At 50.2% G+C, this 26841-nt stretch overlaps 2 protein-coding genes across 4 annotated transcripts in view; one reads left to right on the forward strand and one right to left on the reverse strand.

The window, feature by feature from the left end:
* The window catches only part of RPL3 (ribosomal protein L3), a 234604-nt gene that overhangs the window by 66552 nt on the left and 141211 nt on the right, over nt 1–26841 (reverse strand). The gene's annotated exons all lie outside the window — the stretch shown is intronic.
* MGAT3 (beta-1,4-mannosyl-glycoprotein 4-beta-N-acetylglucosaminyltransferase) lies at nt 1877–26258 on the forward strand. 3 transcript variants are annotated; one of them, XR_010743691.1, is made up of 3 exons: nt 1877–2159; nt 18679–24706; nt 24951–26258. XR_010743691.1 is itself a non-coding variant. In XM_066320033.1 (2 exons), exon 2 carries the CDS (start codon nt 18680–18682, stop codon nt 20186–20188), a length of 1509 nt encoding a protein of 502 aa, XP_066176130.1. In that variant the 5' UTR covers nt 1877–2159; nt 18679; the 3' UTR covers nt 20189–26258. The 3 variants fall into 3 exon arrangements, 2 of the variants coding, with proteins under 2 accessions (XP_066176130.1, XP_066176131.1); XM_066320033.1 differs by having other exon boundaries at nt 18679–26258; XM_066320034.1 differs by lacking the exon at nt 1877–2159 and adding an exon at nt 7037–8141 and having other exon boundaries at nt 18679–26258.

Consider the following 26841-nt stretch of genomic DNA (forward strand, 5'->3'; position numbering starts at 1 on the left):
TCATGGACTCAATGCAAGTTGAATTATGGCTGTGAAATTCTTCCTAGGAAAGTAGGAGCTGAGGACTCCCTTCAAGACCAGTCCTCTGCTAGGGACCCATGATTGTCTTGAAGAGCATAGTCTTGTCAGAGAGAAACTTCATCCTGGACCCACAGAGATGGGTTGTTGTCTTCCCAGTGTGTTCTCACCAACACGATATTGCTGTCATCGAGGTGGAACCTTTCAATATCCTCAAGGACTTGTGCTGGAGCGGTATTGTGTCTGCCACAAAATGACCTCCCTCATGTCGTGGGAACTTCCCTTGCTGTATCGTTGTCTTCCTCCTATGTCCTCATTCCTTTCCCTCAATACTTCTACAATGCTCTAGAGGCACTTCTGAATCCAACTGACCTCTGGCTGTCTTTACTCATCCTTCTAGCTGAGTTTGCATCGGGGAAAATTCCCTTTCAACTACACTCTCTCTCTCTCTTTGCCTGAGCTCTGACACGTTCTCTATCTTGGCCTTAAAACTCAAAATTAGGGCGACCCTTTCCCATGGAAACCCTCTCTGGTGCTGGCCAGGCAGCAGATCAGAGCACAGAGCAGACTCTTGTGCATCCCCACGGGGATGCTGCAGCGCTCAGAAGAGACGGCAAATTGACAGAGCCACTTTCTCACCTCTTAGCCAGCGAAGTGCCCAGCGTGCCCATATGACAAATGGCAAGCTGGAGAGGCGCTGGTACCGAGGCTTTGTTTGTAATGTGCTGCTCTTCCAAATTCCCATGGAATGTCCAGGAAGGGCGTACTCTTAATTCTGCTTCCTTTGACCTTTCGCTTGCTCTTGGCTGCAAGGGGTGAGAGCCCACGGTTGTGTTTCGGCATGTTTGTAGTCGTGCCGTTCAGCGAGGGGAGAGGGGGCGGCGGTGTTACGGTTTGGCTCGGCTTTGTTTCCCTTCCCAAAGAAAGGCCCAACGTGGAAGAAGGCAGGGAAAAGTTGAATTGAGAAAAGGTAGCTTTCGCGGTTAGGGTGGACGACCGGCAGTCAGCAGCCGCAGGTTCTATTTCTGGCACCGCAGCAAAACTTCCTGATGTCGCCGGGCAAGGCAGCTCACGCATCCCCACCTCGCCTCGCCTCCTCCCGCCAAACAGGGCGCGGAGAGCGCCGCTGAGGGGGCAGCGCCCGCTGAGGGGGCAGCGACTCTGTGAGGGGGCAGCGACTCTGTGAGGGGGCAGCTCTGGCGCTGTGAGGGGGCAGCTCTGGGGCTGTGAGGGGGCAGCTCTGGGGCTGTGAGGGGGCACCTCTGCCGCTGAGGGGGCAGCTCTGGCGCTGAGGGGGCAGCTCTGGCGCTGTGAGGGGGCAGCTCTGGCGCTGAGGGGGCAGCAGCGCTGTGAGGGGGCAGCAGCGCTGTGAGGGGGCAGCAGCGCTGTGAGGGGGCAGCAGCGCTGTGAGGGGGCAGCAGCGCTGTGAGGGGGCAGCTCTGGCGCTGAGGGGGCAGCTCTGGCGCTGTGAGGGGGCAGCTCTGGCGCTGAGGGGGCAGCAGCGCTGTAAGGGGGCAGCTCTGGCGCTGTGAGGGGGCAGCTCTAGCGCTGAGGGGGCAGCTCTAGCGCTGAGGGGGCAGCAGCGCTGTGAGGGGGCAGCTCTGGCGCTGAGGGGGCAGCGCGGCTCTGCCGCGGCGCTGCGGGCGGCACGGCGGCTGTGCCTGGGCTCCGCGGCGTGCTCGGGGGGCACCGCCTGGCCCCGCACTGGCTAAGGCAGCACCCCCAGCAGCCCACCGCCAGCCCCCGTACCCGCCGCGCCTTTGTGCGGTAGCGGGGGGCGACCGGGCCGTGGCCCTGGGGGCGGGCGGCCCGCGGCGGCGGCCCGGGGGGGCGGGCAGGCGCGCCGGGGGAGGAGACAGGCGGTGAGGGCGGCACAAAAGGGGCTGCTGCAGCCCTGCCTGCCGCTGCCGGCGGGGCTCGGCTCGCCGCGGCTCCGCAGCGCATCTTTTCCCGCGGCTGGAGGAGGTGCCGGGCCGCTCCGAGGCGGAGGAAGGCGGCGAGGGGCTGCGGACTCCGGGCTCGCCTCTCGCCTCGCCGCGGCCGGCGCCGAGCCATGCCGGGGGGCGGCGGGCGGGCCGGGGGCGAGCGGCAGCCTCGCCCCGCCCGGGGCCCGGCGGGCACCGACACTGCGCCGGCCGGGGGTGAGTGAGTGAGAGAGCGGGCGGCGGGGCTGGGGCGGCGGGCAGAGCACGGCCCGGGGGAGCCGCCCCGGGGCTGCGGGCAGCGGCGGCGGGACCTCCATCGGTCCGTCCCCCCCCCCGCAGCCGCCGTCGCCACCTGCGAGTTGTGCCTCGGTCCGGGGGTGCGGCGTCATCCCCTGCGAGCGCTGCCGGAGAGGCTTCCCCCACCGAGCCCCCACCTTCGCGCTCCTTATTTATTTATATTAGTGCTATTTTTTTATTCTCTTCCCCCCGCTTCCCCACGCCCCCCTCCCTAATCCCGGCATCCCCTGCTAGGCAGCATCGGCTGTGGGGAGGAGGGAGGTGATGCTGCCAGCCCCCTGCCCGCAGCGGAGGGCTCGCCGGGGATGAAGCACCCTCCCTTCGGCCGGGGCACTGCAGCGAAGGCCCATCTGCTGCCCGGGCTCGGCTTGCGAGGAGGGCACGGGCTGGGGATGCGTGCCAAGCCTGCAGCAAGCGAGATGGAGTAACAGGAGTGCGTGCGTGGGAGGGAAAACATCTATACAAATAAATGTGTATCGTCAAATGTCCCCTCTGCCCTGCTCTGTCTCCATGTCAGATGGCTGCAGTCCCCGCGTTCGGGGCTGGCCGCGAAGGGACGCGGGGCACCCAAGTTCTCCCCACTCGTGCTGGGCTCTCGGGTTATTTGTGGGCTGGAATATCTGTATGCCCTATAGGAGTGATACAGGCTGGTGTATCTCAGTCCTTGAGAGAGTTTTGCTCCCTGGGCGAACGTCACAAGATAGATGGGGAGCACGGCATCTGCTGCGGCTCTAGACTTCCTCAGACAGCTCAGTAAGGGAGGGAGCGTGGTGAGGGATGGAGAGAGGCTTCTCTCAGTGCCTCAGCTCGTGGTTTTCCTTCGGGGATTTCCACATGCTGTGTATCCTCAAGCAGCGCCTGGACTGCATGGAAATCCTGCCTATTTCCCAGAAATGATGCTGGGGTTTTGCATTTCTCCTTTGCACCCTAGGGCAGAACTTGGGTCAGGAGCCTGCCTGCCCTGTCTCCAGAATATAGTGTGCTCCTATAGAACAGCCCTCTAGTTAATTCCAAATCTCTCTTCTCTAGTCTTCTTCTTAGGAGCCTCCAAGCCTGTGAAAACTGAATTTCAAATTCCTGCCTACTCTCAGCTGTGTGTCCCTCACCTTGTGAGAGTGTGAGTCAGCAGGAACTTTGCAGGTTCCCTCCCCAAAGGGTGTCTCTTGTGCTCTGTGGGTCCCCCCTGCAGCAGTGGTATTTAAGTCCAGCTGGCACCTGTGATTTAGGAAGCACTGGCAAGTTCCTGTGGCTGCAGCCTGGCTGCTACCAACTTCTCAGAGAAGGGCAGAAATCAAGCAGGATCTACCATTTGTTGCTTGATCCTCAGGCAATGGAGAGACATCTCTGAGGGGAGGAAGGACTATGGGTGTCCCTACACTCCAGCAAACCTCCAGTTTCTAAAGCGCCCCTAAACACAGCTCTAGCACTTGTTCCCCCAGTAGTGCTGGGAACATGTCCTCCAAGCAAGAGTGGGAGAAGAGCAGTCCTTTGAGCTATTTCTGGGGAGGGAGTCTCCAGCCCCCCTGTAGTACTATAAAACAAGCATTGAATGAAAGTCATTGCAAACTGCAGAAGAGGAGTGAAGCTGTAGGCTCTTCTACTGCAGGTAGTAAAAGTCTCTCAAAGATCTATAGCTCCTCTCCCCCCTCAGGTGATTTTGAAGTTGGGGTAAGAAATCCTCTGCAAGGTATAGCATTCCTCCCTTAGAGACTCAGTTATACCTGCATAGCTTGTTTATTAATGCCCTGGATACAGCAATTGTATCCTTAGGAGAGGGGATGGATTCTGGCTAGCTGCAGGTGTGTTTTCTTGCCCAGTGCCTAATTTGGTGGCCCAGCTGCCGCTTTTTGTCTACAGTATACCTTTGGTCCTAGGTGCTGCTGTGACTTGCCTCCATTGGAGGCACCCTCCACACTTTTGTTTTCAAAAAAGTGGCTGGCTTGCCTGCTTGCTTTCCTCCCTCCCTGCAAATGCTGGTAAGATTGGAAAAAGAGTTGCCTGTGTGGCATGCAAGGGTTGCCTTAGCAAGGACGTCAAGAAGAGCAGGTGGAAAATAGTGTTGTTGCAGGAATGTTAACTTCAGTGGATGCTTGCAACTATGAACTTACCTGAAGCACTTGTGCCCAACCTGAGATGGGAATAGATGGTCTGGAGGCTTGCTGGGACTGCATGGTGTGCACAGAGCCTGTTGAACCTCCGCCAGGCACATGACAGGCACAGACACACTTGGTGTGTTTGCCTGGGGAGCGTAAGGTTTGGATACTGTGGGCTGCCCATGTGCCTTGTGTTTACCTTTCTCCTCCTTCTCCCACGCACGACTGGCTAAGTGCAGTGTGACACTGGGGCTTGCCAGCTTGGTGTAACATGCTTACTGCATGCCTTTGAGAGATGCTGGTGTGACAAACGGGGGTGGCTGTTTGCTGGGTGCGTGTAGCAATGCACACGGGTCTGCTGGATGCACTTACCATGAGAAAGAGGCACTTTGGCTGAGTTTATGCCTGCAATAAACGTGGGGCATGTAAGCAATCATGGGTATGGCAATTGTTCAGGGCAGTGCACATAGATGTTGTTGTGCATGTTCAGTATGTGAAGGATACCTCAGGGTAGACAAGTTTCTCTCTGTCTCTCCCTTACTTTGACCTGTCAGCAAGCAAAGATAGAGAAACTGTCTCGTGGAAGGATTTATAGCTGAATTTTTAGCTTGCTGTGTCTGAGCTTCCTTCTCTCTTGAGAGCAGCATCTTTAAGGTGCACCTGCTGTCACAAATTGACACCCCTACACCACCCCAGCCTCTGTACTGGATCATAAAGGTGGAGGAAGGAAGTGGGAGAGATTGGTGGTGGATAGATGGGGCAAGCTGGGCCAGAATTCCTAACAGCCGATTAGGTTTTAGGTGGGGTTAGTTGCTCTAAAATGAGCCCTTTGTACATTGTTGGAATATGTGACCCAATCAGTGGGATGTAGCTGGAGGAGGTGGTGCTAACAAAGACTGGTACTGCTGTCAGTAACTCTGGCAGAGAGGAATGCGGAGAGCGTACTTACTGGCACAAGAGATGTCTTCATGACTTTAGGTCAGTGGAGGTCCCTTAAAGGGCTGGTCCGTGTTATCAGCCCTGATTACAGAAGCAGAAAAGTGTGGGTACTTGTGCCCACGTGTTTTCTGCCACTGTGACCCATCAGTTCTACACAAAATGTCAGGCTGCACTTCAGTAGCACAAAATGCCATCAGGACACTACAATCAAACATTACCGTGGGATCTGAAATTTGGGGACGGTAGGCATGTGGGGCACTGCAGTCTAGGGGAATGTGGAGGTGTCTTAGGAATGTCTGCTGTTCCCCATCCTGGATGTTCTTGGAAGGGTAGTGATGTAACTGCAGTGCACGTGTGCACTGTGCTGTCAAGTCAGTTATGCAGGCTGGCCTTGAGGGGCCACGCCTGGTATTGTGGGCAGTTTTGGGTCGGGTTTGGGGTGCTTTGATAGCATTAGGTGAGCATCTTGCAAGGACTGGCCTGTACCACAGCAGCAGTGCTGGGTGAGGTGCCAGGACCAGCTGCTTGTGCCAGAGGCAGGGCAAAGCTGCTGACACATGGCTGGTGAGTTCCCCCTTCTCCAGGGGAAGGTGAAGAGAAATGCTGTGTGCCGGAGCAGTGGTGTAGGATTTACAAAAGCACTCTATGCCTGCATCCTCGTGGAACAAACTATGGCTGCATGTCTCAGGAAGGCAGAAACACGATTCCTTTACCTTCTTTTTCTGACTTCTTTGCGTTTTGTTGGCATACAGACCCTTCACTTCCCAAAGCTCTTCCTGAAGTACAGTGGGTACCTCCTGCTCTTCAGAGCCCTGAACACCTGTAGCAGGGTGGGTGTATTTTTGTGCTCAGAAACTTGCTCAGTAGAGCTGATAGGTGAAAGGGAGTGCAGCACTGCACTCTGAGCTTTCGTCAGGCAGGCTGAGGGCAGAAACAGCATGAAGGGAGCTGGCTGCCTAACAAACAGTAAGGGCTTGTTCTAGAGTTGTGATTTTGGAAGTGATTATTCTCTGCTTTAGGACAGCAAAAGTTATGTGAGCTGCTCGCTGTTGGGGCCTTGGCCTTTTGTACTGAGATAACCCCCCTAGCTGAATAGGCAGCTTGATGACCTCAGCTAAGGTTCCTTGTTTCCCCACCTAGGGGAGTGCTGAGGCCTGAGTCTAAATAGGCTTTTTCCAAAACACCAGCCGTGGCTGTAGGGTATGACCACACTGTGCATTGCCAGAAGGCTTTTTCAGCCTGTAATGCACAAATTGCAAGCAAAAGAAGAGGTGCATGTGGCTGATTGGAAGAGCGAAAAGCAGAGGGGCTTCTCTTCTTTCAGAGGATTATCTCTGTCTTGCATTTTGACAGAATTTCTCTCCAAGGACCTTGAAGCAACCTATTAAGCTTCTTTTAATTAGGTAAGCCTTACCCAGAGTACCAAAGTCTCTCACATTTCCCACACAGGGAAACTGAGGCATGGAGTGTGGCTCTGCTGTGCCCAGTGGCAAATGCTGGGGCTTGTTAGTAGAGTAGCAACCAAAGTGCCATGCTTCCTATACTTGCTTTGCTGCTGGCTGTCTTGGAAATCCAGGTGAACAGCTGAGGAGTGGGTGCTGAGCCAGGGGTTATTGATAACTTTCTGATCACTGCTTGGGTTCTGAGGCCCTTTTCACCATAGATGTTGTCTCCTTCTTGATCTGCTGCCTAATCTATAATCCCAGCTCCCTGCTGCCTTTCCCTCAGAGTGTCCGATTTTCCCCTTGGTGTGCAAATCTGTACAGGTTGGGCTAGGGTTAGCAGGCAGACTCAAACTCCGTGCTCCCTTCAAGGCTTTGGGGTAATTTTTATTTTCGGATATTGCTGCACGTCTCTTGCATGATGGCAAAGCTGCGGCAAGCAGATTTGGAGCACACCTGAGAGACAAATGCAAATCAGCCCTGCTGCACAGCAGCTCGCAGCTGTGAAACCTGTGAACTAAACGCAAGTATCCCATCTCGGCATGCAGATACAGAACTGAACAGAAGGCCAGGGAGACAGTGTGGCAAAGAGTCATGAAAGGGAGTCTCTCTCCTAGATGCTGAGCTCTTTAAGAACGGGAAGGTAAGCTAGAGCCCTGCAATTTTTAAGCTGGTTGTGCTGAGGCTGAAGAAAGGGCTGTGGTAGTGCTTTCAGTTTCTCCTTCGTCTAACACAGATACCTCTATCTGGGCAGCAGGGAGAAGGAGGGGGATGGAGGCCTGTGCCAGCCGAGCATGTTCAGCACAGACAGATCTTGCAGACTGCAGCAGCTAGGAAAAGGTAGTGTTTTGGAAGGAGGATTTAGCTGTAGGGGCTGAGAGCGCATGATGCTCACTGTGTGTGAGGAAGTTGTGTTTTCGTGGAGCTCGTAGCATGAGGGCTGGCTCTGAGGCAGAGCAAAGGGCAGGGTGAATGAGGAGAGCGGTGCCCTGGAGTGATCAGCGTGAGCCGCTCTCTGTCGCTTAATGACCCCATTTCCAAGGGAAACTTCGGAAGCTCTGATATTCAGGGAGGCAGGCTCTCCTGAAGGCAGAAGATTGGGGCAGCAGAACCGACTGTGTTTCTGCTTTCAGCTCAGCCTTCCCTGTATGTTATTTGTGTTAGCAAAACTCTTCCTTTTTTACCACTCCAGAGTTTTTTTTTGGTTTTTGTTTGTTTGGGGTTTTTTTTTTTTTTTTCCCCCTTTTCTCCTTCCCACTTGCTCCAGCAGTCCTTTCTTCCCTGCCTCACTGTGCCAAAGCTGTCCAGCTGCAGCTTTTGCCAACTAATCCAATCCACGGAGGCAAGATCTACTGAGCAGCCTTGCTTGAATGGGGCACGTTTTTCTACATTTGCTCCTGGGGCCATGCAAGGTCTCTGGAGAAGAGGTGAGTTAAAGGAGCTGCTGTTTCCCCATCAGCTCTGTGTCCCCAAATACCTCCTCTCGTGCCATTGCTCGCTGCAGGCCTGGCTGGGAGCGAGTGGCCAATGTGCTCTCAGATATGTGCTCTTGGCACAAAGCCTCTGTGGCCTCAGAATCCCCATCTAGCAGGGATCTAGCTTCTGGAGGAAGGGCTGACCACACCTGCATTCAGCTTGGCCAGGGGGACGATGGGATTGCTTTTGCATCATTTAGCAGTCTCTTGAATTATTTATAGTGCAGTTGTGCTCTGGAACAGAGTCTTCTCACTTCCCGTGAGCACTGGCAGGGGAGGGAAGGGGAGTTCGTCAGGCATCCAGAGTCTGTCGTTTAAGTGATGAGGAAGTGCTATGGGTTTCCTTTCTGCCTGTGTTTGTTTGCATATGGCTCTGTGCAGCTGAACTGGCCTGAAAATGCAGTTCTGGTTTCTGCATCACCCAGGTGTGTGATACTCCTGAGCATCTCTGTGGTTTGGGACTGTGCAAGAGGTTCCTGAGCTCAGAGCCTTGTTGTTGCAATAAAGAGACTGTGTCAAGCTGGAGACAATGGATCTGGTGCGTGGACTTAGTCCCTCACTCAATTACAGCGCTGTGTTGTGGATTGGGGGCAGGGATCTTCTGAACTGTTCTCTAAAATATTTAGATGCTTGAAAGCATTTTTCTTCTTTCAAAGGCCCATCTTGTCTTGCCAAAGTGTTTTTTAGATTTGTCATGACATGGTCCATTGGACTTTACACAAGATCATCAGGACCTGAGCACTGGGTAGATCAGGTGGTTGAGTAGCAAACTGTGCAGCTGAAATTCTCATTATTTCTCAGTGATGAAACCCTGAAGAGAAACCACCTGAGGACAGAGGTGGACTGGGGCAGTTTGTTACAAGCTCTTGCAGCAGTGGAACATCACGAGGATGAGTTGGGTAGCCCAGCTATGTATGAGCTTAATGCACTTTGTCCCTCTGCCTCACTGTGGCAGGTTGTACCACACAGGTGGGCTGTCCTGCTTCTGCCCTGCTTGTCCTGTTAACTTCAACATGATCACAGCTTCCCTCCTGCACTACACATCCTTCTTGTTTGTAACCGATTTTCATAATGTGCTTACACATTAGTTCTGTCTTTCGGCTTTCCTTCCTTTTTGATCTGTTTGTGGCAGCTGACTTCTCAGAAACAAGTTCAATATAAATGTTTGTGTTACTGAAGACCTGAAAGGGGGTGGGGAAAGGGCTGAAGGTGGAGAAAGAAGGAAACTTGGCCTGTAATCAAGTGATTGTGGTAGTAAACTGCTCTGTAAACTGTCTGTTGTACAGTTGAGCAAAAATGCTTAGCTTCCCTGTTTTTATTTGCACAGTGTCCATTTGTGGCTTTTGTGTTTGGGCCAAAGTTGGACAGGTAATCACTGTATGTTCCCTGGACAAGCTGTGCTATCTCGCCTTGCCCTGGCTCTTGGCCTCATCTTTTCTGAAGAAAAGCCATTCTTTCATCAAATGGTTTTACCTCTTGTCAGGGACATCACCAGCTGGCTAAACACAAAATTCCTCCTCATCCTTCTCAAGAAATAAGGCAACCTAAAGGAAGAATGTGAAGACAAGTGATCCCCAAATCTGTGTGATGTCCAGAATGGCATTTGATTTTGCTGATGAAGATGAACTTTCTTCCTCTTTCCCTACAGACTTGCTCTCAGTTCTTTCTGCTTGGATTAATCTGGAGATCAGGGTGCTGCTTTGCTTAGTGAAAGGGAATGTTTGTGCAGAAGTAGTAAACATATTGTTGAGACCCAGGCCTGCTGCAATGCCTGTAAACCAGATCCAGTTGTCTGTGGGAGGCAGAAGAGAGATTTATCTGACCCTGAGTTAAGTGCATTAGGAGGCTTTTGATTTCGTTCTGAGAAACAGCCCCTTTTCATGGTACCATATGCCTGTTATCAGCATAGAGCTCTGACTGCAGGATTGATTCATGGGGATTTAATCCAAGGGGCTGCAATGCTGCAATCAGAAGGATAACATAAGCAGGGGTTTGTCTCTGCAAGCCAAAGCCCCTGAGCTCATGCCCTTTGTCCACCCCAGAGATGGGAGTCTGGGCTGACTTATTCCTGCCTTGGGGCAAGGCATTGAAGAGCTCTCTGCCTATCAGCACTTTCTTTCTGAAAATAATAACAAAGTGAAGTGGCAGCAGGGGATCCAGGCAGCACTGTGTTGAGGTCTTGCCTAAGTCATGAAAGAGGAAATGAAGAACAAAGGCAGAAGAGACAAATAAATAAGGGTCTGTTTGTGGTCCAAGAAAAATTCCCATGGGCTTGTGTAACATTCTCTGGAAGATGTGACACTCCCTGGGCTGGAGTTAGTTTTTGAGAAATGAAAGGAATGGGGGGGAAATGGTGAGAGAGTGAGCAGCGGGGGTTGGGGAAGGGGAGGAGAGAAAGAGAGACACCCCAGAGAAACCTCTCAGCATGGAGTCAGGTTTCTCCGGCTGTGTCTGGTGAAGAGGGGTTAATGCTCTTTGCATGGGATTGGCTGGGCACCAGACATTCAGAGTAGAGGGGGATCCGGGGCTGCCAAGCAGGACCCCTGTGGCCTGAAAAGGAGGGGAGGAGGGGAAGGAAGAGGCTCTTCCAAACAGTAATAGATCGGCTACTGTGGGAAAGTGAGCACACTGCCAAACCCCAAAGTAGTTGGTGATGGATGGGGGAGGAAAGAGGGTGGGGATGGAGGGCCAGTTCTTCTCCTGGTCTCTCGGACCTTGCTGCTATTCCATGGCCTCTCTTTATTTATTTTCTTCCTGGAGTTTAATTGGTTTCCCCTTCTCGATCCACCTTGAGGAGCCTTTATCCTGGGGATGCACAAACAACTGCCACCCACATCAAAAATAGCTGGAGTTCACATGTTTCTCCTGCCTGCATGGGTCTGTGCACTTCAGCCATTACCATGGCATCAACTGTTTATTGCCTCTTTCCTCTTTTAAGTGCCTTGCTCTGGGCCCATAAGGCACACACTTCACCTTTGTCTGGGCTGTTCAACCTGCATCTATCTCCCTGTTGCTTGGACTGTCACACAGTACAAGGTTACAAGCGCTGTCACACAGTACCTGCTTCCCTTTGCACAAGGTTTGTGTGCCTGATCTGGTGGGTCTGCCGTGTGCTCTTCACCCATGGGCCCGCAGGTCTGAGGATAATCTGGACTGTTCATCTTGGAGCTGTTCTCAGGATTTGTGGCTTGTACTCAACTTGTTTGGCCTGCATGGAGTGCCTGCCAGGATCTGCACTGAAAGCAGTTGCCTGTTGCTGTTGGTTCTTCCAGTTCCCTCCTTGAGATGTGCTCCTTCTCTGATGCTGCTGGGAAGAATTAGTGAGCTCATGGTGTTTGATTGGGGGCCTTGTTGGAGATTTGGTTAGATGAACAGCACCTACCATTCTGTAATTTTGAGTATCTGAGGATGTATCTACATGTTTTGCTCAGAAATGAACTGGTGAAATAATTTAGAAAGCTTCTGCTGGTCAGCTGCTTGTTCCCATGCCTGGGCGTTTTCTTCAAGTTTATTTTTAACCCAGTTAGATCTGCTGCTGATATGGCTGTAAAAGCAGACTTTTGTGTGATTGACAACTTGAATTCATACAACTGACAGCTCAGGGATGGGTAAGTTGTGATGGTGGTGAGTGGTAGGGGGAACCTCTGACACAACAGCCTACGTTGTCACATGCCTCACTTAAAGCCTCTGAAAGCATGGTTTGGTTTTGACTCGTCCCTCTTTGTAAGGCACCAAAACTAGGCAGGGAGATCGTGCATACTTGTTTGACTACCCCATGGTGTGTCTGAAGACATAAGTTGCCTTTTTGTGTAATGTTGTCCCTTCTCCCTTTCCTGTTCCTCATGATGGAGTATTCCTTCCCTGTGGGATACCGGAAGACCTGACCAGCTCTGTTTTGCAGTGACTGGCTGCTGTGCAGTTGGAGCAGTGAGCAGCAGTCTTGTGTTTATCTGGGAGAAGGGCCTCACATGTCCTGGGTGAGTCCCATGAGCAATGGCTCAGCACACCCTCTGATATGCAGAGAGGCCCCACCTTGGAGCCAAGTGGTGACACAATCTCCAGGACCATCACAGCAGACTTCCTGGAGCCAGATGTTTTGAGGAGGCAATAAGCAGGGTTGAGGAAAAGTCCTTCCAGGATATCAGGAATAAGTGAGGGACAAAGGTGCTGCTTCTCCTGTAGTGGAAAGAGTGCTCAGACTAGGGATACTAAATATTTAAAGGTGCAGCTTGGGAGAGCCTCTGAAGGATTAGAGTGTGCAAAAGCATCTCTGAAGCAGTGGAAATTCCTATGGTGGGACTGGATTTAGCTGGGAGAGAGAAGATTAGCTACAGGGGAGCCCAGCATATCTGAAGGATACTGAGAAGAATATTTGATAGATTCCAGTGGAGTTGGAAATCCAGCTTAGTTTCCTTTAGCATGCACTACTGCACCCTTGAGACATCCAAGTACTTCTTGGATAAAATTAAATTGGTGTCTTGTAGGCCATTACTGGATTTCACTAGAGTTTTTTAGTCTTTTCTGAGATCTTCTTTTAAACCAGGGGTTGGAAAATTATATAATTATGCTGGTATTAGTAATATGGTAGCTACAGTAGTAATAGTCTATTTGAGTGGAGAGTTTTATAATGGACTCTGAAGGTGTTCAGATGTTGGTCAGTTCTGCTGACTTCTGGAAGATCAATCTTGAGACAAAATCCTGTCACAAAGACCATTTTATCTCCAGGTCCCATGTGTTCTGTAGGGAGTGTTAAGAGCTGCTTTGTCCCACAGTGTGCAGCTGTCTTGCTGTGACTGGAGGTGTAGCATCTGAAATAACCAAGGCTTAGTCCACTGAAGGGCAGAGCAAGACACTTGAGAGAAGAGCTGAAACAATGGAAGTCCATGGGAAGTGTGGATTCTGAAGATACTGTGCTTGCAGAGGTGAAGAGGTGAGCAGCCACAGCATTTAAAAAGCTGGAGGCTTTGTGTTTCATCCATCTTAGTTTCTGTGTGCAGCACATAGTAGCTACTGGTGTGGAGCACTTGGGTCTCCTCGAGGAATGCATAAAAGATACTTGCTTGGTTTATTTATTTTTTTGTCTGTAGATGGTGCAGGTCTGTTGAGACTTAGCAAGGTCTTGCACACAATCTGGAGGCTCTTGGTTGATGTGTACCTCATGTGCCTGCCTTCCCCGGGAAGGCAACGCCTTTTTTTGTGCTGTGCTGTCACCCTTCCCTGGCCAACCTCAAACCTTAGTTTTGTGTTGATTCATCCTTTAGCTATCTTTTTTCATCAATCTGCATTTTTTTCTGACTTGATGAGATCTAATACTGTGTGTGGATGGCAGCTCTGGGAGGCAAATGGAAGTTAGGGTGGCACACTGAGTGGTTACCTTACCACTCTTTTTGCCTGTCTGCAGAAATGGAGGGAAGATGCTTAGGACAGAGCCTTGCTCACCCTTAGCCTGACCTTGCCTGGAGAGTGACTGTGCTGGATGGCTCGATCCAGCTGTTTGGGCTGGCACCAAGTCAATGGCACCTTGTGGTCACTTGCCTCAAGGCTGCAAAGGAAACACAGTGTGAGGTGTTGCAGTTTTGCATTAGTGCTGTGGGCAGCAGTTCTTGATGAAGGACACAAAAGGATGTTTTATTCTGTCCTTGTAAGTGGAAGGGAAGCTGATATGGACCTACTAACATTCAAACCACCTTGTGCTGTGATTGCCAGAGCTTCTTGCTGGCATCCTTGTAGCTTGCAGTTCCTGAAAACATCGTGGTATCCTTCATGTGAGAGATGCTGAGCCCTAGCTACCTTCTGGTACATCCTGCTTCTCAGATTTTGCTGCTATGTAGGATAATCTTCTTTTCGTACCCTTAAACAAAGTGCAGTCCTGCTGTCCCAGAGTTTGTTAGCTTGTTTTAGTTATTGACAAATACCAAGTTTCCTGCTTTCTCTTTCTGTGGATGTTTGGAGAACAAAAGTAACTTGAGATTTTTAGAGTGTTTAGAGGTACTGTGTCTCTGATGCCTGCTTGGTTTCTGTGCTTGGGGATGGCAAGTAGACCTAGTACTCCAGAAATGTGGAGCCTGTTCCATTTGTCTCTAGCTGGAACAGAGAGAGAGTTGGGCCCTCCATGTGGAGTGGGGGTGGAAGTCATACTGGGTTCTTTATCTGCCATGTGAAAGTGATTCCAATTTGAATTGCTGCTTTGTGTTGAAGTGTCTGAGCGATCTACAAATATGTTACTGCATGGGTGTTGTGGAATAACTTTAGGCAGAGGAGATGAGCATTTTGGTATCAGGGGAAAACCAGAAGCTTCTGCTTTGACTTGTTCTCCACAACTGCTTTTTCCCTGTAACCATGGGCGAGGTCTAAGGAGTCTTGAGTCCCATGCCCTAACAAGATGGGGTAGCCTGTATCCAGCAGCCTGTGGTGTGGCCTCTTGCCAGTGTTCTCCAAAAGAGAACATTGGGGCTGGTGAACTGCCAGCTCTTATCTGTGCATATCTTTCTCTCTGGTTTTTTGAAAAATAAGTGTATTATTTCAGGATGGTATAAATCAACTGGTCAACATGGTATAAAATGGTAACAGGTGTCTGGGGATAACTCATGTGCATAACACTTCTAGCTTTCCTCCTTTTCTGAAAGCACTTCCCCTGCATGGTAGAGACAGAACTTCAAGCAGGGAAATATCAAAGGGATTCCTTACAAAAAGAAGCTTTCAGCTTGTCTCTTCAGGACTGAGTGTTGCTGAAGCAGTTTATAACTGTGCGCTCCCTAAAGAGCTTTGTCTTAATGGAGCTGACTGTCCATACTACTTAAGGTTTTTTTGTCTACTTGAACATTAAAGCTTTTCTTGCTGCTCTTTTTAACCCGACAGCAACTTGATCACTCTCCCAGAGATCAAGCTGACCTTTTTTTTTTCCCCATCCTCCGTCAAAATTGTCAGAAGAGAAATACCTCTTCAACCTGTTTTTTGTGTTCCTGGTCACCATGGCTGCTTTGTATTGGAGCAGCTGTGCTCTTCTGTGACAAACTGAGATGTCTCCCTGACTGGCACCTCCTTTCTCATTTCTACCACATGTAAACGTTTTGGATGGGGAGGATGGCTAATCCTCCCTTGCTGGCCTTTGTCTCCAACTAGCTGCCACTAGACACACCTTTCACTGCAGGGCTGATCAGAGGATATGGGAATATACATGTCTGATGGATGATATTTAGTGTTTTGGCTCACCCAGGGGTGCGTGAGTGTTCTCCACTCCCTGGCAGAAGAATCTCTGGCATGTGAAAATGAAGGTGGTTCTCGGGGAAGAAATTTTGACAAGGCACAGACCTTGCTTCTTTGCTTCCCCTCTTCCAGGACGGGTTAGGAAGTGGGTTTGTGTTCCTGCTCCCTAACAAAACCAACTGAGCAGTGAAAATTGCCTCCTGGGCCATGTCAGCAGCAGAACAGCAGAGGGTACTGCAGGGTCAGCTTGCTTGGCAGAGCAGCTGGGGAGGGTTGTGCACACCAGCCTGGTGCAGGGACAGAGGCAGTGCTGCCCTGCCTGGAGCTCATTGTGCCTGTGGGTAAAGAGCTGCAGAGCCACATGCTGAGGCTGACAGATACTGATGTATGCAAATGTCAAGTGAGGAAAATATGCTTTGCTTCCTAAAACCACACATCCTGCTATGTTGACACGGCACGCTACATCTCAGCAGAGCAGTTTATTGAATTTCAGGAGTTATGGCTCTTTGTCTGGGAATTTATTGTGGCATGCAGAGCATCACAGCCATCTAAGAAGATGATGTGCCGTGTACGAGTCCTTCAGTGCTGGCCAAGAGGAACCTGGCTGCCCTGCATTTATGTGTCCTGTAGGAACTGGAGTGAAACCAGCGTTACCTGGGAATCATTGAGATTGCGGGTTTGGAGCAGTCAGCTGTTCATCTTGCCCAGGTTTCAGCATCTGAGAGAGCAACCTGATGTCTGGAAGTAAGGCCTTGGAGAAGTCGCAGGACATCTGACTGGAGAAAGCTGTATTCATTTACCAGTGAGAGACACTTTCTATTGACACCCAGTCACTGCAAATTTAGTGGGCTTTTGGCTTCCTTGTGCTCTTCTCTTCCCCACACTTCAAGACAGACTAAAAACTGGTGATGTGCAAGGAAAAGGCACTGAATGTTCCTCTACCTAACTAGTGATGTTACTGCTTCTGCAAGACATTCACAGAGCCTTAAGAAAAAAAAAATGATCATGGGTAGCTTATGCAGCCCCTTGTTTTGTCCCCATGAAGAAAGCTTGACAGTTATCTCCAAGATGATATTTTATGGCTTTTAACAGAAGAATATCCAGCCTCTTAATGGCTGGGCCACTTAAAAGGTGATGTCCCATCAACTGAGCCATGACCAGGCATGTGAGGTTGGGCCGTGGAGCTGTGGTGCATGAGTGCTGGAGGTTAAGGTCTGCTGTGGGTGCAGCCCTCTGAGGAGAGCCAGTTCCTCCCTGTCCATGTGCCTGACAAGACGGTCTCGCTGTGGTGCCCAGAGCCAGCACCCTGCCCTGCCACTGACTTGTGTTGTGGCAAAGTATATCAAAACCCCTACTAAACATTAACCAATCGAATCAATCTCTCTCCTTTCTCCTTGTTTTTTTTTCTTTCAATTCTTTTCCCCTCCCGTGCCATGCCGTAACTTTTCCACCAGCTTCAGGCTTGCAGTCCTTCAGTCAGAGCCTAATCTGGGACTCCTTGCCCTGCCACCTGAGCACTGGTGACAGTGCCAGTGGATGATGACTCCCACTACAAATGTGACCACCAAGTGTCCTGAAATGCTGTTGCTGAGCTGTAAGGTACAACTGTGGACAGCCCCTCTGCCAAAGTCTGTGTCGGAGCCATCTGTGGAAAGTGAGATATGTTTTCCTTTGGGCCGTTGCCATCAGTTTAAATGGCTTTATGGCTTTAATAGAAAAGCTTTATGGCTTTTCACTTTATTATTGAATTCTCCTCAGGTTAATCAGTAATCACACTTTGCTGTATTTTATCTAACACCCTCTGAAGTGGCAGGAGTGGGTTGGGTTCTTCCCTCTGCCCCCACACCTGCCCGCATGTCAACCTTGAGGAGCCTGAGGGGCAGCTCCCCCATAACCCCCAGGAGCAGGGACTGCCTCCAGTGAAGTGTTGCTGGCACCACTGTGTGCCAGGTAGGAACCTTTATAAGTGATGATGCCTCTCGGGAACTTTGGCACTGGAAGGGAGACTGCACCAGGAAGAGAACCACCAGATTGGAGCATGTGGAGGGAGTGAAGTGGTACGTGGCACATGTGTGGGGACCTCTGCCTCTTTGTCTGTCACTGCAGGAAGGGTGTCGTGCTCCGGGACAGCCTCTGCCTTAAAAACTACTTTTGGATGACCTTTTTCCCATGCCCACTTTGGCTCCTACTTTGCCTTCCCTTTGCCTTTTGCCCCAACATCTGCCTTAAACAGCAGATGGTGAACACCTTTTCTACTTTTCCTTGGTGAAGCACTGTGTGAGATTAGGCAGGGGGGTTTTTTGGTCCTTTTTCTGCATTGTAATCTTCAGTCACTTCTCTGCCTGACAGCGGCTCTATGTTCCCTGCCTGGACTGGAGGAGGGGAGGTGGTGGAGGTGAGGATGAAGGTAATATTTCATGTTGTTTGGAGGGAAGGGCTCTGCACCGCTGGCTTCTTCCTGGCCTGACATGGATCCATCATGATGGCACAGTATTACCAGCAGAGACAGCTAGGTATTTATTTTAGTCACCTTGATCCAGATGGAGAAAAACTTCAGTATCTGGTCCACAGAAAGTGAAAAGCAAAGGGCAGCATATGGAGATACAGTGCACTTGAGAATCACAGGTAGGAGAAGAGTAAATGTGACTGGATCCTAATTTTACTTTTGTTTTCCTGGCCTCCATGTGAACTTGGGTAGTATTTCCTAAGAATGAGGGTGTTTTTTTAGGGTGTGTGTTGAATAAACACTGTAAAGATCTGGGGAGTGTAGGCTGCCTCTGGCAGTTGGACTAATGATCTTGGTCCTTTAAAACTGCCGCTCTTGCACTGGTCGTGTTTCAGGCATGCCCCTCCAGCTCTCTCACCCTTCCTGCTCTCTTCATTTTCCCCCAACCCTCTGGTGATGCACCTCTGAGGAGGTTTACATTAATTTAATTTCCATTGGTGAATAGGGACTAATCTGCCAAGTGCGGTGAGTTCACTAGATCATGAATTCCTGTTATTCTGTATTTCCTGTCTTTCTACCCTGTTGCCAGTGCTTTTCTTGTCTTTGTGGATTTATGTGACTGATCTAGCAGAGGTTCAGCTTGGTGTAACCCAGCTGAAGCAAAAGGCCCACTGAAGATGGCAGGGGGTGGTAGTTCTTGGAGTGAAGTCTCTAAAGATGCATACTGAATTTGGACCAGCATTCCTGCCTTCCCCAACCTGTTTTTCTAACAGTGGTAAACTTTTTGCACCTCAGTAACTGTTGAATGTGACTTTTGTTTTCATGGCTCTTCCACAGGATGAAGATGAGACGCCATAAACTCTTTCTGACTCTCTGCATGGCTGGTCTCTGCCTCATCTCCTTCTTGCACTTCCTCAAGGCCCTTTCCTATGTCACCTTCCCCAGGGAGCTGGCTTCGCTTAGTCCCAACCTCGTCTCCAGCTTCTTCTGGAACAATGCCCCCGTCATGCCTCAGGTCAGTCCTGAGCCAGGGGGTGCAGAGTTCCTCCGCACACCTCTGTACTCCCACTCCCCCTTGCTCCAGCCCCTGTCTCCCAGCAGAGCCAGCGAAGAGCTGCACAAGGTTGAGTTTGTGCTGCCAGAAGACTCAACGGAATACTTTGTCCGTACCAAAGCTGGTGGCATTTGCTTTAAACCAGGCACCAAGGTGTTGGAGAAGCCACCTGCGGGAGGTCGGCAGGAGGAGCGAGCGGATGGTGCAGCCTCGGGGCGGCCGGCTCGGAAGCCGCTGAGCGCCGGCGGAGCCAAGCGGCGCAAGTGGGTGGAATGTGTGTGTCTGCCAGGCTGGCACGGCCCCAGCTGTGGGGTCCCCACCGTGGTCCAGTACTCCAACCTGCCCACCAAGGACCGCCTCGTGCCACGGGAGATCCCCCGGCGGGTCATCAACGCCATCAATGTCAACCACGAGTTTGACCTGCTGGATGTCCGCTTCCACGAGCTAGGAGACGTGGTGGATGCTTTCGTGGTGTGCGAGTCCAACTTCACAGCCTACGGAGAGCCGCGGCCCCTCAAGTTCCGCGAGATGCTCCTCAATGGCTCCTTTGACTACATCCGCCACAAGGTGCTCTACGTCTTCCTGGACCACTTTCCCCCGGGTGGCCGCCAGGACGGCTGGATTGCTGACGATTACCTGCGTACCTTCCTCACCCGGGATGGCATCTCTCGCCTCCGCAACCTGCGCCCGGACGACGTCTTCATCATCGATGATGCTGACGAGATCCCGGCCCGTGATGGCGTGCTCTTCCTCAAGCTCTACGATGGCTGGACAGAGCCCTTTGCCTTTCACATGCGCAAGTCGCTCTATGGCTTCTTCTGGAAGCAACCAGGCACCTTGGAGGTGGTCTCGGGCTGCACCATGGGGATGCTCCAGGCTGTCTATGCTACTGATGGGATACGTTTGCGACGCCGTGAGTACTACACCATGCCTGGGTTTCGGCAGTATGAGAACAGCACAGGACACATCCTGGTGCAGTGGTCGCTGGGCAGCCCCCTCCACTTTGCTGGCTGGCACTGCTCCTGGTGTTTCACTCCAGAGGGAATCTACTTCAAACTGGTGTCAGCCCAGAACGGGGACTTTCCCCGCTGGGGTGACTACGAGGATAAACGAGACCTCAATTATATCCGGGAGCTGATCCGGACTGGTGGCTGGTTTGATGGTACTATGCAGGAGTATCCCCCTGCTGACCCCAAGGAGCAGATGTATGCTCCCAAGTACCTGCTCAAGAACTATCAGAGGTTCCGCTACTTGTTGGAGAACCCCTATCGAAAGGCGGAGGGTGCTGGGTGAGCCCACCGAGACTCAGGCTTGGGTGTGACATCAGAAGTTCACAACAAAGGGAGAGAGTCGGGTGTTTTCGTCTGTTCCTTTTCTTCTTTCATTTCCTTTGTGTATGGGCAGGGTGTGTCTTTTTCTGGGGTCTCTGCCCTCTCACGGCTTCCTGTTCTTCTTCCCTCCATCCCGGGGTGATGCCTGGGAGCCCAAGTTACTCGGTCACATGAAGGGAGGCCTGGACAGGAGGAAGAGAGATGCTGATGTTCTGTAGTAAAGACTTCCTTGCATCTTCCAAACCTCTCCCGCTGGCTGGAGAGAATCTCTGAAGCCAGCTGGCAGATTTTCCTCAGGGGGAGGCTGAGAGGGTCCCATGGGAAGAGAGGGCAGCTATTCCCATCCATCCTCATCCTTTGTGGATTGGAGCAAGCATAGGTACAAGCCTGGGCTATTCAGTGAGCATGTGAGTCAGCAGGCAGGAACTCTTGTGAGTGGTTGTGCGTGTAGATGTGTGTCACTGGCATTTTTTGGATGAATGAATGTACAGAAGCATCTCAGTATGCTGCTTTTTTTTTTTTTTTTTTTTTTTTTTTTTTTTTTTTAATATACCTCTGTATTCAAAGGGTATTTTGGGCAAGGGAAATCCTTTGCTTCCAAGGTGTCCTTCTCAAGATGCAGCCTCTTGCACAGGCTTAATGCATTCTGTCCTGGGCTGGATCTTGCCCCAGTAGCCTACCAACCCTGGAGCAGATAGATAGGAAGCAGAGGAGAAAGCTACACTGTCTGGACTTGTCCTACAGGAGCCAAAGCATCTTCCCTGCAGTACATGCTTCTGGTGGGACTGGGATAAGCTGCAGGGGACTCAGCCAGATGGCGGGAGTGTACTTCTGCAAGTGCATGGAGTGCATGACTGTGTGCATGAGTGCTCACATGCATGGGTTTGGTGTGCACCTGGGTGGTTGTTACCAGTACTGGGGGAAGGAGGATGGTAGTGGGGCTTGGCTGTGTGTGCTTGCAGAAAATGGTGGGATCCAGAGGCTGTGATCTCAGTGTTGGCATGGATGACTTCTTGGGCAATTCATAGGAAAGGACCAGGGATAGCATTGGCTCTGCATAGCAGTGCTGCATGTGTGGGACTGTTGCATACCTCTCTGGCTGCCTTTAGATCCCTGTAGGCTGTGCCTGTAGCAGGGCTGCTGCTTACATGTGCTGGCTGCCCCTTTTTACCATGGGGTAATAAAAGGGAGAAGAGGAAGGGCAAAGTTCTGACTGTTGTGGGCAAACAAAGCCTGTCAAGGCACGGGATCCATCTGTCTGCGCTTAGGGTGTGAGAGAGCTCATGAGGAAACAGGCCATGGCCAGACTCTCCCTGGGGCCAAGAGACTGTTCAGGGACCATTGTGCAATTCAGAGTGTGTGCAGCCCATATCTGCAGCCTGGGCCATGCAGACAAGACCATGGAGAGGAGAAGGGATCTAGGAGGGTGCTAGTTGCAGCTGGTTGGGCTGGTGTCTGCTCAGGCATGGGCAATGAGGATCTGGCCTGCTGTTGTATTCAATTGTTTACCTCACTGAGGAGGCAGATTCTTGTCCCCACCCTTAACACCACCCTTCCTTAGCAGATGGCTTGATAGGGTGCCCAGAGCCTTGGTTGTAGTGGGCAGAGGGTGAAACAATATAATGACTTTGCTCTCTTAGCCTTGCAGTGGAAAGACTGACTCATGTTCCAAGCAGAAGCCATATGGAGGAGGATAAAGAGGAAAGCATTGGCACAAAGAAGTGTGGCCCTTCTGGGCAGCTGTTCTAAAGCGGGGGGTTTCGTTGCCCTTAACTCCATCAGGGCTCTATGGTCCTGTGTTGCCCAGCACGTGCCACCCTTGTATTTCATTCCTACCCCTCCTAGTCCCCTCTCTAGGGAAGGGAAAATTGTCAACAAAATTAACTTGCTTGCCTAATAAGGCTGAGACTGGAATAGAAAGATGAATGGTTTTTTCTGATCAAATTTGGATTCAGTTCACCTTAGGTCCTTCCACATGTTGTGTGCCATAATGCCTGCTTAGAATAACTGAAGGGACCTCTTATTTGTTACTTTTTGTTTCTTTAAAATCACTGTACTCAGTTCTGTTGTCTTCCCCACAGGCAGAGAAGCTCCTTTGGGAACTAGGTGGTCAGACAAACTTTGCTAGGCAGAATGCTCTTCTCCCAAAGTGAAGTTGTGGAGTTTTTAAAGTCTAGACTTACTGATGTAGCAGAAGGAACTCCTGTCACAGTGATGGGGTTCTGCTGCTGAGCAACTGTGTGGAGGACTTAGGTGTAGAGAGATTGTGGAGAAGTGGGGTCCCAGCTGAGAAAGAAGGAGCCTTTCATCTTGTATTGAGCAAGATGAAAGCCATAGCACTGGAAGATGCTTTCCCCAGGGACAGCTGGAGGAGAGCAGGTGTGTTAGCTCATGCAATTCAGCAGCAGAAAAGTATGGAAGGAAGAAACCATTTTTCATTTTAACTCCCAGGAGGGAGCCTTAGGTCTGCTCTTGGAACTTTGGACTTTGCCTTGTCTTAATGATAATAAGACAAGGCCAGTGCCAGGCTTTGCTGGAGACATAGGAGAAAGACAAGTCAGTCTTTGTGTGGATGCTTTGGCAGCACCAGAGCCCCACTTCAGCAGGAGCTAAAATTCACCTGTGCTGAGGCTGTACTTCCTTATCTCCCACAGTGGGAGCAGCCTCTCCTCTAATATCTGCTCTTCCCATGCATGGCCATCCTTGGAGATTTTTAGTGCACAGCAGTCACATTTTCAGTGTTGAGATATGATCCTTGTCTCTTGGGAGTTTGATAAGCCCACAGCTGCAGTATCTGCTTCTCCTGTTCCTGAACTACAGCCTGTTGCCTTCTCCATTATTTGCTCTACCTTTCTGCTCCCTCTGATTTGTCTCTTCCTCTGTTCCCTTGGGCTGGAGAAGCAGGTATTGCTGGAATAGGAATGCTGGGGTTTTTCTGCAGAACACCCGCCCTGCCTGCCTCCTGGACTTACTCACTTCCTTATTCTTAGGAAATTAAATTTAAACCAGACTTCTTGTTGTAGTGGGAGGAAAGGGCTTTACAGATGAAATGCATTTTTTTATTGTTCCTCTTTCTCAAGAATTGTTTAAACATTTTTTTATTTAAGGCCAAACCAGTCAATGTTTCTGTCTAATTTGTCTGGCTAACCCTGTATTTATCATCCTTAGGGAGCTAGAGTGCTTGTCGTTAAAAATCTTCCTTCTTGTCCCTGGAGGGGACAGACACTACTAAGCTAGCTTTGACACGGTGATTTTCCAAGGTCATGTCTTACCCTCTGCTCAGCCTTGGCTCTGCTGCCTGCTGGGATCTCTGCAGCCAGCTCCTGGTGGGACAGCCACCCCTCCATGCAACTGCTACAGGAGGGAAGTCGAAAGTATGTGGGTGTGTGAGTTGGTGAGAGAGGCAAAGCAGGAGGCAGGTTTGTGTCGGATCCTTGTTTCCCAGGGCTGGACTCTGAGGTGAGCACCGAAGCTCCTTCATCTTACCTGAACCAGCTTTTGAAATTTGAGAAGGGGAAGACCAAGAACATTGTCCTGGAACTGGGATCAGACTACCAGAGCCTGATGTCTGTGGGTTGTTGCAGCCCACAGACAGTGGGCAGTGAATTCTGCTGTTTCTTGGACCAAACTGTCCAGTGAATGGAGGGTATGCATCACCAGCCTTTTTCTGCAGCCTTCTTCAACCTTGTGCTTTTTTATTCTCAAAACCTTTTTTTACCTTCAAATTGGTAAAAAGCAGGGACAGGAAACAGGTGAAGCACTGTGTGGCACACCCAAGCCTTGCACTTCTGTCTGTCTCTTGTTGTCTTTCTTTGTGCTTCCCATCTGGAAAAAGATTGTGTGCCTATGCACAGCTTTGTACTGGAGAATGCCTCTTCCTCTTTTACCCCAAGTGAAAGGAAGGACATGGGCTTTGGTGGACCTGGAGCAGGTGAGCTTGCTGAAGCAGAGGGAGTAGGGCAGGTTAGACACATTTGCCCATCTGAGTGACAGAATTAGTGAGAGTAATGCCACACCTAAGTGACAGAAAAGACGTGGTGGCTTTGTGCCTAAGGTTGGTATGGAGGATGACATGCCCAAGCCCAGTCTTGCTGTTGCTTTCTCTGATCCCCGTGTCCTGCTGAGATGTTTGCTGTTGTGCTGCCCAGGGCGACCTATTCTGTGTCTCTGTGACAGGTGGACAAGGGAACTGAGTTGGCATGGAGGGAGAATGTCAGAGCAGGATGTGGATGTTCATTCCCCTCTGCCTGCCTTGCTGTTTCCTTGTGGGATGGTGTCTCTTCCCCTCCTCAGGGCAAGAGGCTTGGGCTCTTGCCAGTGCTCTCTCCCTATGTTCCAGCTCCTGCCGGCAATCTGTGTGGCTGCTATGCCTCTGCACTGTGAAGACACGTGTCCAGGGTCACTCCTGGTTCCATTAGTGAACACTGGTGGTGAAGAGGGAAGGGATGGCTTGTCCTGGCTTCACTGACCTCTAACCTTGGTGAGAAAGGAGGGAAGTGAGTGGGAGAATGGATCCTGTATCCTTCCAACATTGTGTTCTCTCTACCCTCTCTAAACCCCTCCTTTCTGATTCCTGAGACATTGGACAAACTTACTCCTGTTACGGAAAGGGAGGGGGGAGCTGGAGGGTAAGGGGGTGGCAGGAGAGGCTCAGATCCAGCCTTGAGAAAGAAGAACTGTTTCTAATGCAATACACTGACTTTTTAAAGCTTTTGGCACTACAGGTAATGGATTAAGAAGGGATCTGAAATACTCTTAAGAATTCAAACCACTGTTTCTACCTGCCTGTGTGGATGATTATGCAGTATCATCCTGGAGGTGGTCCAGCAGCACTTCTGAGCCTGGGGTCCACCTGGACCTACTGCTGGTGTTGCTCCTGGAGGGGCTCCAGGACACCCTGCTTTGAAAAAAGAACGCATGGACTTGCCAAAAACTAAAAAGAAAAGATAAGAGCATCTGCAAAGCTCCTTTCAACTCTGTAATTTATAAACAGCAAGTAATAATGAACTTTTTGTAAGGATAAATCAAATGTACATTCTGAAATCATTTTCTCTGTAAATGGTTGGATTTCATTTCACCCTTAAAGGGATGCTTAAAAGGAGGAAATAATAATAAAAATTTTAAAAAATTTACAAAGTATGAAAGGAAACCAAGATGTGTAACAGCTTTTATTTCTGATTGCCTAGCCAAGGGGGCTGCTTGGAAATGGAGTTAGGGAACTTCCAATCTTGGCAGAGCACTGTTCCCAAAAAGGGAGATTGAAGGGGAGCCTAGCTGGTCTGGGGACTGATTCCTGATTTTGTAGGCCCATGTCAGACCTAATCTGCATGTTAGGTGAGTATGAATTTGTAAAGGCACATGAGTGGGGAATGATGGCTGCTATGTGGTTCTCAGAAGAGCTGGTGGACGTGGTAAGCAGCATCATCTCATAAAATGGTCCTTTGACACCATCTTTGCTCCTTTGGATGCATCCATTTTTCCAAGGAAAGCCCTGGAGCCCCAGATGAAACCTCCCCACTGCAGAAATGCCTCTCTGGTGGCTGACTTTTGGCATGGTGCATGAGAGAACATGACCTCCTTGTTTTGGTTTATTTTTAAACCTGTCTGCTGTAGTTTTGACTGTTCCTGTTACTTGGTATCAAAGCCTGGTCCTGCTCTGAATCCTCCTAACCATCTGGCCTCTGCAGTGCTTTTGGCAAGGGCCTTTTGCAAGCTCATGTGTTATCTACAGCTATGTAATATTTTTTACCTTTTTAAGTGTCTTATGCTTCAGGTTCATTCCTAATTCCCTTTAGAGATGGTAAGCATCATAGGTTATTTTCCTCATAATTATTAGCCCTAGTGAATTCACTCTCCTTTCTTTCATCCATACCAGTCTAATGTTTTCAGTTCTCCTCTTGTTGGAAGCGTCTCATCAAACTAGAGGCTTGTGTTGTGCATTGCTGAATGCATTTCTGCTGCTTCCATCTCCAAAACAAAGTGCGTGAAAGAAACCTACCACTCAAAATGAACAATTAAAATTTTCTATTTAGCATTTTTAGCGTTCTTATTTACTCTAATTTTTTTTTTGTGCCTGACCAGGGGATAATCTAAAAATCGTTAATGACCAGCATGCTTGAAATTTCAGTTTTTCAAGAGGGGAAGTCTAAGTCTATAAACATAAACCAATGGCAGTTTAGTGAGACAGTTTAAGAAATGAGAGTTGACTAGGTCAAAGGTTCTCCCACATTATTTTTCTTGCCTCTAACACAAAGTCTTTACTGACATTTATATTATTTTTAAAAGGAACATAAATGATGTTTGTTTTGTTTCTTGTGAGGTTTTAAAAGACTTTTTTTCCCCTGGAAAGCATGAGCTTCTGCGGCAGGAGCTTCAAGTGCCTCTGTGAGCAAGGGGTTGACTCTTGGCTCCAGCTGATAAAGAGATGGACATCCTGCTTCCAAATACCAGGAATATATACAAACAGAACAAATGACCAGGGATACAAGCACCACAAAATCACCCTAGGACAGAAAAAAATGACTTCATTATAAACTTAAGACACCTTTCAGAAAGCTGGGGACATACCAGACCCCATTTTGCCAGCTGTTTGGTTTTGTTGCTGGGATATGTTTG

Source organism: Sylvia atricapilla, chromosome 5, assembly GCF_009819655.1.
Source record: "Sylvia atricapilla isolate bSylAtr1 chromosome 5, bSylAtr1.pri, whole genome shotgun sequence".
NCBI lineage: Eukaryota > Metazoa > Chordata > Aves > Passeriformes > Sylviidae > Sylvia > Sylvia atricapilla.